The sequence below is a fragment of the Manacus candei genome, unplaced genomic scaffold (assembly GCF_025592945.1).
Source record: "Manacus candei isolate 608988 ecotype Guabito, Panama unplaced genomic scaffold, ASM2559294v1 h1tg000025l, whole genome shotgun sequence".
In the NCBI taxonomy this organism is placed as follows: Eukaryota; Metazoa; Chordata; class Aves; order Passeriformes; family Pipridae; genus Manacus; species Manacus candei.
The window spans coordinates 9,572,284-9,585,666 of record NW_026138073.1 but is presented as its reverse complement, the minus strand read 5'-3'; the positions used below and the strand labels follow the sequence as shown (position 1 = coordinate 9,585,666).

The window sequence follows — 13,383 nt, the reverse complement described above, 5'->3', positions numbered from 1 at the left end:
ACCTTTGTTTCTGCCTGGCTACAAACCTGTCCTCTGTTCAGCACTCATTACTTTTCTAGCAGAATCCCATCCCTGCCTGCTTTCAGCCTGAGCCCATTGCCTATAGACTTCACTGCTTTAGTTCAGTTTCTTGTCACTGCGCGTGACATTCCCATTTTTCGCTGTCTGGCTGTGCTGTACTGTCAGGGAGGTGACATCCTCCTCTTCCCTCTGCACTGAGGCAGTATTCCTCTATGCTTCTGCCTGGCTTCCTGCACTGTTCCCAGCATGGCACTGTGCTCTTGGCCCAAATGCTCTGCCTGCTCTCCTTCACACTGACTTCCTCCACTTTATCTTCCAAAGGCAGGGAGAGGTGTAGATGTCACTGAAGAGCTGCTCCCCCTCCCTTACAAATTCTTGGCTTTCCAGGGAAGGTTATCCCTGTCTGATTCCTACAAGGTCTTTCTAAGGGTATATGCTGCACTTTTGCTTTCAGTGAAGTGCCCTTGTTCTTACTTTGGCATTATGTGCCCCAGGAAAGACACCTTTTTGCAAGAAGGGGTTCTCCCAGTACTCTGACCCTCACTCCTTGGTTCACTGAGCAGCCAAAGAACAAGAACAGGTGAAGCTCTGCCCTTCCTGATTTCTGCTGTGATGCCCTTCAGGAGCTTGAGCTGCCAGACAGGGCTGTTACCCCCAAACTGCAGCTGTGATGGGAAGCTGACATGCAGGGAGCTGTGTGACTCCCCTTCTCTGCTTGCACAGCCAAGTTAGGACCGTATTTCAGACTACTCAGACTTGGCTGTATTGATCAGACTAGTTAAATGGCAGGCCTGGAATTAGATCGAGGTTGCAAATAGGTTTCCTGCTGTGCATCTCTTCCCACCATTGCCATCCAGTCTTGCTCAGGTCTTTCTTGCTGTGGGAGATCCTGTCTTCCTGGCTGTTCTCCTGGTCCCTTGGGGAGCAGCTGCAGTGCGCCACTGCTATTCTTAGCTGTGAAGACAGCGTGCAAGTACCTGGCCCAGCAGAGCTGGAGCTGGTGCACTGCTCTCTGCCCAGCAGAACTCAGATAAATTATCCAGAAGATCTTGGTAGTGTGTAATTGAGCAGCTCTGCCACAGGCTGTGCTTCCAGCTATGTACACTCTGCTGTGCAGCAAGGCACAGTAATTGCTTGCTCCCTTGGAAGCCAAGAGCTCTGGGTTTGTCTCAAGTGATTGTGCCCTCTACTCCGAGATTTTGGAGGAATGCCTCAGATTTACTTACTGTGTTTCATGCTTCCTTCTTTCCTGGTGGGAGGTTGCGTACATCAAACAATTATTCTCCCTTGGCTATTTATCCTGTCTTAAAGATGTTTTGTCACCTGGTTTCTGGCGCAGTCCTTTCTTCTAACATAAAAATAAAAAGTTCAGGTGCTGGAGGGAGGTGCTCTGGGGGTGTCTTGCTCTGTTCAGATTTGGTGGGGATGCCTCAAGAGAGATCTGCTTTCTAACTGCTGCCGGTACAAGGATCTCTTAAGTCTTTCTCAGCACTAACCAAGTCACAACCTTCATTCACTGTTCTGCCCTGGGATGTGCTAACAGCTACAACAAGCAACAGGGAAATGCCCCTTGTACAGCGCAACATCCACATCTGTGAGGGATTCAGGGCAAGACGTGCTGTTGCATCTCACTAATGGATTTCTCAGTTCTGCATGGCCATCTGCTTCTTGCTGGCTCTCTCCTGTCCGGCTCCTGTTGTGCTCCTGCAGCTTTGTCGGCCCCAGCCAGCTTGGCTCTGCCCTTGCTTTCAAAGGAAAAGCTTGGCCTGGGGCCCAGCCAGAGCTGCATGTTGCACCCTGGTCCCCGAGTGTCAACGCTGCTGGCACAGGCGCTGCTGGCCGTCCGCCCGGCAGGTCCCTGGCACCAGCGCCCGTGAAAGGCATGTGGCTGATGACCTGACTGATCGTGCCATCTCCCTCTCTCTCTGCCCCAGATCGGCGGACCATTCTCTGCCCGGATCTTCCGTTTCCACAGACTTTGGCAGCTGGCAGATGGTGACAGGGTGTGGCAGTATTCGGGAGCAGGCAATCCTGAGCGCAGACGCCTCTCTCCCTTGCAGCTTCCCGGATGAGTTCCCTAGCACTTGCCTGTAAGTGTCTCAAATGCAGGACCTCTCCTTGGGTCTCTTGGCTGGCTGCGAGCACTGAACTTTATCACCCTGGCACTTTCAGAGAAGCTTTGGAGCCCATAACAAACCGTTCCATCTTCTCTGCCTTGATGTTTTCCATCCGCAAACTCAGTCCCTGAGCACTCTTTACTTATGCTGAACATGGAAAGAAGCTGGTACTTTCTCTGCCTAATGATGGGGGAGCACTTTGCCTTCTGTAGGAAGAAGAGGCTTTTCTCTCTTCCCCGAAGATGCTGAATTTGGGCATAATAGAGTGCATTCGAGGATGCATGTTTGTCAGGACAGGACTGGTAACCCAGATTTTCTTGCTTTTTTGAATTTTGCTCACCTACATCTCCCCACTGGGGTCAGATCCTTGCTACTGTAAGAGAAGGGCTTTCCTTCTGTAACCCTGATTTTGTCTGGCCTTGCACAGCATCATTTGCAGGTGCTGCATCTGGCCAGTGCAGAGCTACAGGGACCCTGCAATCCTGCCACATCCTGCCACGTAAAATGGCTGGGAGGCAAATGTTCCTCCCCAAATAGAAAGCCACCTCTGGATGCTTGAAAAGGCTGGAGATGTGCTTTAATTGCTGTTAGAGGAGAACCTTGGCTTGTGCCTTCAGGCTGCAAACTCTCCATCAAGAAGCTGAAATGGCAGATCAGGGGCTGCTGCTAGCAAGCAGTGCGAGCTGTGCTGCCAGACACTCAGTCCCTGACCGAGATCTGTGTACGTGCTTTGGAGGCAGAGGGCAAGCGACATGAAACCCATCTCCTGTGAGACAGGCTGGCTGCCCTGGCTCACTATCTCGTGTGGCTGCATGCTGTGCTGCTGAACAGAACAGAGCAGAGCAGTTATGTTGCCCTCAAGTTATGGTGAAGCTACAAGACCTATGAATTGACAGATCAAAAAATCACAAGAGATGTCGAACATGGCCTGGCTGGCATTTGCACTCCTCCTTTCCTCAGGACATGCTGAGCTGCTGCTCTAGTTGTTTGGAGATGGGCAAGGGAGCAGAAGGGACTGAAGGATGGGCATCTGAATAGTGACTACTGTGCCCCAAACCTGGCTGTGCTTGGCTGCTGAACCAGCAAGTTGTTGCTGCCCTTGGAGTTGGATCCAATGTCAGAATGGGGAATTCAGTAGAGAAACGTGAATCAAAGTTGAGAGGCCTTGAGCTCATGCACTTTGGAGGGTGGCTGCTTGGGGAAGTGGGTTCAAAGGAAGGGGAACAGTGGTGGTGCTTCTCCTATGGGTGCTCTGCCCCTTCAGCTGTTCACTAGAGCTGTGGGGTGCTTGGGGTCTGCTGCAGGTGCTGGAACCAGCCACCATGTGGAAGGGTGGATGAAGAGTTCCCAGGGATGTTGTGTTGAGCTTAACCTGAGGCCTCCACCCTCCTTCTGCTCTGCATCAGCCCTGTTTGCTCAGGACCCCATTGTGGTTTTATCCCATTTTTTCTCAGCCTGGCACAGTTGATTTTTTTTAAAATTCCATTTAAGTTCCCACTTTGCATCTCCACTGGCAGCAGCTCGATGAAGGTACGCTTTTCACAGCCTACTTCTTGTGCTTGTGTGGGGCTTGTCAGGGCTTACTTTGAGCTGGGGCTTTGACAGCCTCCTCTCATGCTGCACCCCAAGCTGCAGGCGAGCGGGCAGGCTGTAGGAAGTGTAGCGGGGCAGAGTGCCGTGGATTTGGCAAGGAAGCGCGACCTGCCTCCGCAGGGAACTGCTCGGGGTGAAGTGGTGCAGCTGGGTCTGCAGGGCTTGCTGTGGAGCAGTGGCCGGCTGCTTGACCCTGTGCCTCGGAGCGTCTTATTCCGTGAAAGAACCCCAAAAATCCAAACACAAAATCTGCCCTGTAAAGAAGTGTGAGAGCCACAAGCCACAGGACCTAACTGCTGCACACCCTCACTTACCTCTGCATGTGACATCTAAGATCACTGCACTCGAGTGCAAGTAAGTCCTGCCTTCGTGGAGCTTATTTTTAATGCTAGCAGGTTTTCAAGTTCCACGTCCTAATTAGGTTGCCAAAAAGCATCTTTTTAATGTGTTTAGATATGTTGTTGCCTTTTTTTTGCCCTCTGGCTTCTCTTTATTATCAGACACAGTAAACAGCGGCCTGGTTGGCTGCCTCAGCATCACTTGCTGTTTATAGGCCTCCCACCATATCCTCTTGCTGCTGTTTCCGGACCGAAGCTGTTGGCTGTGGGTGGTTAACACTTCCATTCAGATGAGCTGTGCCAATTTATAGCCAGCCCAGGCGCTGGAGAGATTAAAGAGAATTTTTTATGGGGAAGGTTCGCGCTGTGCCCTTGGAGTGACCTTTGAGGAATGTCTTAATCTCTCTGGGAACCACTGGCATGTTGCAGAGGCACCACAGCAAGGACTGTTTTAGGCCAGAGCGCTTGGAACAGCTGCCTCTGAGCCCCAGCCTTGCTTTCCCCTGCTCCCTCAGCTGAAATTTCGCCTTCCCTCTGCCATCTTCCCCCTACCCCTAACCAGGTGTGTGGATCAGCTGGAGAGGAGAGCAGGTCCCATGGGAAGCCATGCCCTACTCTGCTCCTGCTTGCCAAGAGCAGCCGTGCGAGGGAGCAGAAGTGAAGCGCCGCTCAGGTCTTCTTGCGGCTGGAGCATTCCTTGGGGCTTTTGTCACCTTGTCTGCTCCCTCTCAGCCCCCCTTCCCCAAAGCTGTCTGTGCTGGAACAAGCATGAGAGGCTGAGGCTAGTGGCAGTGAGGGATGGTTGCAAGTAGGTTGGAAGCAACTGTCCAGGCATGGCACATGTGGACAGGCTCCATCTGGGAACGCTGTGCAAGGAGGGGAGGGAGCTGGCGCAGGGGTTGACATCACCACCCACTTGGCCAAAGCACCACTTTGTGTATGAACTGTGGCCTTGTGAGCACCATGGTGGTGGGAGAAACTGGGGAGGGGGTGTGTGTGAAGGAGGAGACCTGGGGGGGAGCAGGAGGCTGTGAGCAGCTCCATGGCTTGGATGAGGGGGCAGTGGGACCAGCTGCTGTAGACAGAGCTTTTTGGGGCTGGCACGGCCTCAGCCACTGCAGCCAGTTGAGCACCACAGACCTGCTGGCACTGTGGACAGAGATCCAGCCCTGCTGCCAGCCGGTTGTCAGGAGTAAGAGCTGGGAAGTGGGGAGGGATGGCTGCAATCACTGACCTCCCCTTCTCTCTCCTAGGCTGCTGTCGGCAAGCGACCGTGAGTCCCGGCTGGAGGAAGTGCGTTCCGCCTTTCTGGCCAGCTACAGCCGGACCATTGGCCTGAAGGCCGTGCCCCCCAGCCCCTCAGGGGCCATCGGTGGCCTCCTCGAGCAATTCGCAAGGGGCGTGGGACTGAGAGGCAGCAGCACCCTCTGAACACAGCGTTCCCCGACCACTGCCTGGAAAACCGGGACTGGCGAGTCCCCCTGCAGAGTCCTGGGACCCCCTTCTCGGTGCGGGCACCTGCTGCACCCAGTGCCCGCCGCCGGCCCCCCCTGCCTGGGGCTGGGGGGTGCGGGGGCTTCGGCGAGTCTCTGCAGTAAATGACCCGAGCTGTGCCCGCTCCTGCCTCCTCTCTGGGCTGCGGGTGGCCGGGCGGGGGGCGGCGTGGGGGGAGCCGCTCTGCCGGGGGCGCTGCTCACTCTAAATAGTCCGGCCCACGCTCCGGGAGCGGCGGCACCGAAATAACGCCGAGCCGGGACCGGGAGGGCGGGATGGGGGCTGAGCCCCCTCTGCCCCGGACTGAGGAGCAGAGCTGAGGCCGCAGCCCCGGCCGGGAGGTCCCGGGGGAGCCGGGCCGGGAGTTGGGGCTGAGCCGCCCCCGGTGCCCGGGGGGGCGGTGCCGGCGGGAGAGGACCGTCGTGCCCAAGATGTGCTGTGCCTGTGCCGAGCCACCCCGTGCCCGTGCCGTTCCTCTGCGGAGCCGTGCCTGAGCCGAGCCGTTCCCGAGCTGTGCGGTGCCGTGCCCGAGCCGTGCCCGTGTCTGTGCCGTGCTCGAGCCGTGCCGAGCCGTGCCCGTGCCGTACCCGCCCCCGGGCGCGCCTCCTCGGCGGCGCGGGAGGAGGCGGCGCGGAGCATCGGCGGCGCCCGGGCGGGGATGGCGGCTCCGGGAGCGCTGGAGCCGGCGACCGGCAGCGTGCCGGGCACCAAGGTGGAGCTCACCGTGTCCTGCCGGTGAGCCGGGAGCGGGGCGGGGTAGCGGGCGGGCGGTGGCTGGTCTCTGGACAGGAGTGGGTGCGAAATGTACCGGGATGCGCTGCGTGGCTGCTTGCCGCGTCCCGCTACCCGCAGGTCAGCCCCTGACTCCGGGGGCTGTGGGCTGCGGGTCGTGCTCGCTCTCCGGGTAGCTCTCGGTATCACGGTGTGTACCCAGCGCTCCTCTGCCCTGCTGCCACACGTGGGGACAGGTCAGGATGCTGGCCCCGGGCACGGCTGCGTGGAGCGACCTGCTGCCCTCACCCGGAGCAGGGGCGCGGGACGGCCCCGCTCAGGGCGATGTTTGTGGGACCTGGGTGATGCTGGCGGAGCGCAGGGTGCCGGCGCTGGCTGTAAGCGGCTGCCCGGCTCTCCCCGACTCGGCGAGCCCGGTGCAAGGCAACGGAACCGGGAGCGGAGCAGCCTTGGCGATGGCGGGACGAGGGCTGCGGGAGAGGGGCTGCTCGGTGCCCTGGCTCCTGATCGGGGTCCGTGGGGCAAGCGGCGGTGGCTGAGCCGATTTGCCAGCGGCTAAATATAGCCGGAGGCACCGCTGCCCGCGGCCGGGGGTCCTGCCCGCAGGGATCGGCACCAGGAGCCTCCTGGGCGGCTCCTGTGGCACAGAGCGCCCTGCCCGGGTGGGCACTTCTAGCACATCCTGCAAACTCTGGGCCGGGCCAGAGGCTGCCCTACCCTCTCCCTGCGGCTGAGCCCCGGCTCCCGCTGCCAGCCCCACGGACAGCAGGCAGAGGGGCTGCAGGGCCGGGGGACCGGGCAGCTCCGGGCAGGGACCGGGGATCGCACCTGGAGACAGTCCAGGGCAGGGGCAGCCTTCGGCTTCGCAGCCCCACGGTTCAGCCCTGTGCAGGGTGGGGTCTCTCTCCTGCGCGCTGGGGCCAGGGGAGCTGGCTTAGCCCGCAGAACCTGGCCGTGCACCCACCCTGTGCTGACACCTCGGGGGTGCGGGAAGTATCCCAGCAGAACCGGTCGCAGCCCCCGGCACTTTCCGGCGTCACACCGTGCACAGGACGACGATCAATCGCTCTGCCGGCAGGTGTGTCGGGGGGTGCCCTCCGGCTGCCCGGCCCCTGCTCCAAGTGCCTCCTTTCTTCTCACTTCTGCACCCCGCCATTAGCCACGCTCCTGCTGCCGGGGCGCGGCGGGCACTCAGCCGGCGCCGGCGGCACCGGGGAAGGTTTCATCCTGTAAATGGGTTCCCTGTCATGTTCAATCATCATCAGCGCTGGAGACGCTGCTCGCCGCTCGCCCCGCTGCCCCACCGAACCTTGCGGTGGGAGCCAGCGTGTCTCCCTGGAGTGCCGGGGCTCTTAGCCACGGGTGCCAGCACGGGCTTCTGGCATTGTGCTGGCCCATGATCGGGGGGTGGACATGGGGACCCGTTGCGGGGCCGGGTGGGTGGCACTCAGGGTGGCTTACACCTGGCTCTGTTCCCCAGGAACCTGCTGGACATGGACACCTTCTCCAAGTCTGACCCAGGTGGGTGGCAGGGCTGAGCGGGGGGCATGGCATGGCACAGATACGGCATGGCACGGCAGCCTGGCTCTGCTCCTCTCTCCGCAGTGGTGGTCCTTTTTGTGCAGGGCTCAGGGAGCAGCGAGTGGAAGGAGGTGAGCATGGCCCCTGCTCCTGGCTAATCCCTGGCTGGGTTAAACGGGCCCATATGGCCACCCGTGTCCACGCTAATGATCCTTCCCGTCCACGCTAATGATCCGGCCCCGCTAGCAGCGCTAATCCCCCACCGAGATTAGCGCCGAGGCAGCTGCGATGGGGAGGGGTCCTGGGGGGGGCCATTCTCACCCCTCTCCCTGCAGTTTGGACGCACTGAGGTGATCGACAACACCCTGAACCCCGACTTTGTCCGCAAGTTCGTCCTCGACTACTACTTTGAGGAGAAGCAAAACCTCCGCTTTGATGTGTGAGTAGGGTGGCTGGGGAAGGGCTTGGCTCCACTCAGGGTGTAATAAAGCACCAAGTCAGTGATAAATAAGGATAATAAGTAAGGAAAATAAAGATAATAAATAAGGATACAGTGGCAAAAAGCCCAGATGGGTGGGGAAGCTGGGCTGTGTGCCGGGGCACCCCCGCAGTCACCAGCTCAGGGTTCTGCTCTCCCACACCAGCTACAACGTGGACTCCAAGAGCTGCTCTGCCTTAAAGCAGGTGAGGACAGCTTGTGCCGGGAGGGACATGTGGTAGGACACCCCGAGGTTGTGCCCAGTGTGGGTGCTATCCCAGGGGGAACAGGTGCCCCTTGGAAGGTTCTAACCCACTTTCCATCTCTCCATGCCCCATGGGGACTGGCAGAAGGTAAGTGCCCGTCATGTACCAGCACCTGCTCTGCCCTGGTAACCCAGCCCTCATGGGGATGCCTGGTGGGGCAGGATGGGGCCAGGACACTCTATGGGAGTGGCTTTTGGAGGGCAGGATGGATGAAGGGTGGCCTAAGGAGTCCAGGATGGGTCCAGGGCTGTAGACTGGGCCTGGGGGCACAGAATGAGTGCAAGGCACACGGAGTGGGCACCTGGGGTGGTCCTGGGGGTGCGCAAGGGGTCCTGGGCTGGGAGGTGGCTCTCGGGACACAGGGTGGATTTAGGACACTTGAGGTGGCCCTGAGACAAACTGGTGGCAGGTCCCATGGATGGGTTAGAAGGGTGAAGGGTGAATGTGGGTGGTGAGGGACTGTGACAAAACCCTGTGGGGTCTCACAATGCTGTGTTTGGGGCACAGGACTTCCTGGGGCAGGCATTTGTGGCACTGGGGGAGGTGATTGGGGCCCAGCGGGGACGCCTGGAGAGACCCCTCACGTGAGTCACACCCTGTGGTGGGGTGAGGAATGGGTCCCACACTGTGTCCCCACTACCTGCCCCATGAGACCCCTCCCTGAATGTCCTGCACTCTGGGGACTCTGGTCACACTGCCAAGCACCAGCTGTGGGACACAAGCCTCAACCCTGACCCCACCTCTTGCCCCTGGCCTGTCCTCCTTGTCCCCAAGCTGATGGGGTGCCTCTGGCCCCAGGGGGGTCCCAGGAAAGCGGTGTGGGACCATCCTGCTGCTGGCTGAGGAGCTGAGCAACTGCCGGGTGAGTGTCCTGGTGAGGAGGGGGCTGCATGGCCACAGCACAGGCAGCTGCTGGTGCTTGGGGTGAGGAGGTAGCTGGCAGTGACCGTCCCTGTCCCCAGGACATCATCACAATGCAGCTGTGTGCCAACAAGCTGGACAAGAAGGACTTCTTTGGAAAATCTGACCCCTTCCTCGTCTTCTACCGCAGCAACGAGGATGGCACGTGAGCGCAGGGGCCTGGAAGGGTGGGTAGGGTGCTGGTATCACCAATAGGTGTGCCTCAACCCTGCCCTGTCCCCACAGTTTCACCATCTGCCATAAGACAGAGGTGGTGAAGAACACACTCAACCCGGTGTGGCAGCCCTTCACCATCCCCGTGCGTGCCCTCTGCAATGGTGACTATGACCGGTATGGGAACAGGGATAGGGACAGGGACAGGGGCAGCTGTGGGGCCAGAGCAGGGGATGAGCAGTTCTTTGTGGGCTTTGCCCCACTGCAGCAACAGGCAGCTCAGAATTGGGTCCTGACTGGGCTTTTTTTTCCCTCTTTTGCAACCCAAATTACATAGAATCATCCCTCTCCTTTCCAGAGCCCCTGCCATGACCCAAATTTCCCACTTCCCTCCCGGCAAAGCCGCAGGCCGGGCAGGCAGGGCAGCTCTGCTTGGCAGCTGGCAGGCAGGGTGCTTGCTGTGGGGTGGGCTGAGGGGCTGGGTGTCCCCAGACAAGGGGTCAGAGGGGCTGTGCCAGCCAGGCTGACAGCTCACCTGCTGCCCACCTTTGCTTTCAGGACGGTGAAGATAGATGTGTATGACTGGGACCGAGATGGGAGGTGAGGCAGGGGACACTGGGGTGCTGCTGCCGTTTCCCGGGGTGCCCCTCACCAGGGTGCCTGGCCATGCCCACCCCGCATTCCCCCCACAGCCACGACTTCATCGGGGAATTTGCCACAAGCTACCGGGAGCTGTCTCGAGCACAGAGTCAGTTCACAGTGTATGAGGTAGGGTTGTGGGTTGGGAGCAGGGGCGGGGGACAGCCCACGCTGTGACTGACCCGCCCCTGTGCCCGCAGGTGCTGAATCCCCGGAAGAAATGCAAGAAGAAGAAATATGTGAATTCCGGCACCGTGAGTGGGGCGTTCCTGGGGCTCCTGTCTTCGGGGGGCTGGGGCTGCTCCCTTTGCTGCGCCTGCCGGGGTCAGGGGTCAATGGGGCTGATCTCCTGTGCCTGCAGGTGACACTGCTCTCCTTCTCGGTCGAGTCCGAGTTCACCTTCGTTGACTACATCCGGGGCGGGTGAGTGGGGGGCCAGGAGCCCTCCGGCTCCTCGAGACCCCCCCGTGGGTGAGGGTCTCAGGGCAAGGATGGTGGTGACGGTGAAGGTGCAGCCTGAGGGTGACAAGGGGACAGTGGGGCTGGGGAGGGGGTGCGAGACGGTGTCACTGGGCTGTGGGTGCTGGCTGGGGACAGGGGGGCCTAGATGATGGGTCCAGATGGGGGAACACCTACACCATGGGGCTGGAAGATGGTATCCCCGTGCCGTGGGGCCGGCAGCCTCCCTCGCTCTCCCCTCCAAGGACACAGCTGAATTTCACCGTCGCCATCGACTTCACGGCCTCCAACGGTGAGTGCAGCCTGTGTCTGGGGGGTCCCCGTCGCTGTGGGGCTGGCCATGGGGTGGGTGCGACGAGCACTGTGCTGCAGGGTTGCCGTCACAGCCCACCTCGCTGCACTACGTGAGCCCCTACCAGCTGAGTGCCTATGCCCTGGCGTTGAAGGCAGTGGGGGAGGTCATCCAGGACTACGACAGTGACAAGCTCTTCCCTGCCTACGGCTTTGGTGCCAAAGTCCCACCCGACGGCAAGATCTCCCACCAGTTCCCCCTGGTGCGCCTTCCCTGTGGGGCAGGGCTGATGGTGAACCCAGACCTCCCGTCTGTGGGGCAGGGCTGGCTGTGGGGTGCCCACAGCAGCTTGGCAAGAAGGGGAAGCCACATCCTGCCCTGGAATCCCACAGCCTGGGGGACACTGGGAGCTGTAGTTCCCCTCCAAGAGCCCATCCTTGTCCCCCAGAACAACAATGCAGAGAACCCCAGCTGTTGTGGCATTGAGGGTGTGCTGGAGTCCTACCTCCAGAGCCTGCGCACCGTCCAGCTCTACGGTCCTACCAACTTCGCCCCCGTCATCAACCAGGTGGCAGGGTGAGCACCAGGGGACTCTCCCCTTTGCCATCCCCAAATGTCATCAGTCCCGCAGCAGGGACAGTTGCCCCACGCCAGTGGGATGCTGGAGGGACCCCATCCCTTGTCCCCATAGGACAGCTGCCCAGGTGACTGACGGCTCGCAGTACCACGTCCTCCTCATCATCACTGATGGTGTCATCTCCGACATGCTGCAGACCAAGGAGGCCATTGTCACTGTAAGTGCACCGTCGTTGTTGTGAGGTCACCCCACATTGGGCACTACCCCAGCTGACACCCTGCCTCTGCTCCACAGGCTTCCGCCTTGCCCATGTCCATCATCATTGTGGGAGTGGGTCCGGCTGAGTTTGAGGGTGAGTTGGGACTTGGGGACATCATGGAAGGGGAATGGAAGCATGTCCCTTCCTCCGGGACCCCAAAGGCATCCAAAGGGATGGTGTTTCCGTCCCCGGTGTTCACCCCACCGAGGCTCGGTGACACCAGCTGTCACCCTCAGCCATGGAGGAGCTGGACGGTGATGAGGTGCGGTTGTCTTCCCGCGGGCGGTTCGCTGAGAGGGACATTGTACAGGTAACACTGGCATTAAGCCCAGCCCCACATGGGTGAGAGATGCTCAGCCCCCCTCGCTCATCCCCCACAGCAACAGGGTTGTTTCCAACTGGGCTGCAACCTTCTTGCCCTCAAAGTTTGTGCCATTTCGGGATTACGTGGATGACTCGGGCAACCAGGTGCTGAGCATGGCCCGCCTGGCCAAGGATGTGCTGGCTGAGATCCCTGAGCAGCTGCTCTCCTACATGAAGACCCGTGACATCAAACCCCGCCGGGCAGACCCTGAGTAGCTCCTCCAAGAGCCGTGGGATAAGCTGGTGGGGCAAGGATGTGTCATCTTTCCTCTGCCAGTGGCCAGGGCTTAGCCATGGAGATGTGGCCCCACAAGGCAGATAATCAGCTGCTACAGTTGGTGAAAACGGTTGGTGAAAAGGGGGCTGTGACCTTCTTCTGGCAGCGAAACCACAGGGCTGGATGTCCGTGGCTGCCCTGATGTCCAGCAGCACGGTGGGGCTGGCTCGGACTGCGCAGTCCCATCCCTCGGGCAGGGCCAGTGCCTGAGTTCGGGTGGTTGGGGGGCCACAGTGCGTGTGTGTGTGTGTCCCGGGAGGGCAGCCTGGCGCCTGTCCCAGGGCAAGGCTGACCCTGGGTGCCTGCCGGGGGTCACAACCCTGCTGCTCCTTGGGGCACCCTGTTCCTGCCTGCACCCCATTCCTGCCTGCACCCCTCTCTTGCCTGCGTCCCACTCCCGCGGCCTGACCCGGCCTGCCCCATGGCCCGCCCCGCGGCCCGGGGTCCCGCAGCCGGGGGGTGCCGGGGCGGAGGGCAGGCGGGTCTGTACCGCATTACCGACTGTAAATAAACTGCTCAACTGGGTCTGCTGCCGTGCTGGGGCAAAGGCACCGGGGGTACCGAGGGGTCGGAGGGATCGGGGGTACTCGGTGGTACCGAGGAGGCCGGAGGGACCGGGGGGACCGAGGGGCCGGAGGACTCAGGGGAACCGGGGAGAGCGGGGAGATTGGAAGGGACCGAGAGGACCGGAGGGGTGCGGGGGGTGCGGGGGAGGCCGGTCCGGGGCGGGGCCGGGCGGCGGCGGGGTCTGTGATTCGCGGCGGCAGATTCGCCACCGCCGGCGCAGCGCGGCCCGGCCCGGCCCCGCCGCCCCCACGTGGCCTCCCCACCGCGCTGCCGCCGCCGCCGTCCCCTCTGTCCTCTCGGCCGCCGCCGCCGCCGC

The 13,383-nt window shown here is 60.7% G+C and overlaps 2 protein-coding genes across 3 annotated transcripts in view; both read left to right on the top strand.

Moving 5' to 3' along the window:
• The window catches only part of MTMR14 (myotubularin related protein 14), a 32,618-nt gene extending 26,933 nt beyond the window's left edge, over nt 1-5,685 (top strand). Inside the window, exons 18-19 of one of the 2 annotated variants that reach the window (XM_051788556.1) lie at nt 1,956-2,111; nt 5,323-5,685. In XM_051788556.1, coding sequence (XP_051644516.1) covers nt 1,956-2,111; nt 5,323-5,500 — 334 coding nt within the window. In that variant the 3' untranslated portion in view covers nt 5,501-5,685. The remainder of the gene's footprint in view (nt 1-1,955; nt 2,112-5,322) is intronic. The other variant, XM_051788557.1, reaches the window with a different exon arrangement.
• Nucleotides 5,686-5,810: 125 nt separating this feature from the next.
• Nucleotides 5,811-12,965, top strand: CPNE9 (copine family member 9). The gene is made up of 21 exons (XM_051788594.1): nt 5,811-6,298; nt 7,776-7,816; nt 7,901-7,947; nt 8,152-8,255; nt 8,461-8,500; nt 8,645-8,647; nt 9,068-9,144; nt 9,359-9,422; nt 9,523-9,626; nt 9,707-9,811; nt 10,193-10,234; nt 10,327-10,402; nt 10,474-10,527; nt 10,635-10,696; nt 10,978-11,024; nt 11,105-11,286; nt 11,473-11,600; nt 11,716-11,818; nt 11,896-11,953; nt 12,097-12,170; nt 12,287-12,965. Exons 1-21 carry the CDS (start codon nt 6,222-6,224, stop codon nt 12,437-12,439), a joined length of 1,641 nt encoding a protein of 546 aa, XP_051644554.1. The 5' UTR covers nt 5,811-6,221; the 3' UTR covers nt 12,440-12,965.
• The last annotated feature ends 418 nt before the right edge of the window (nt 12,966-13,383 follow it).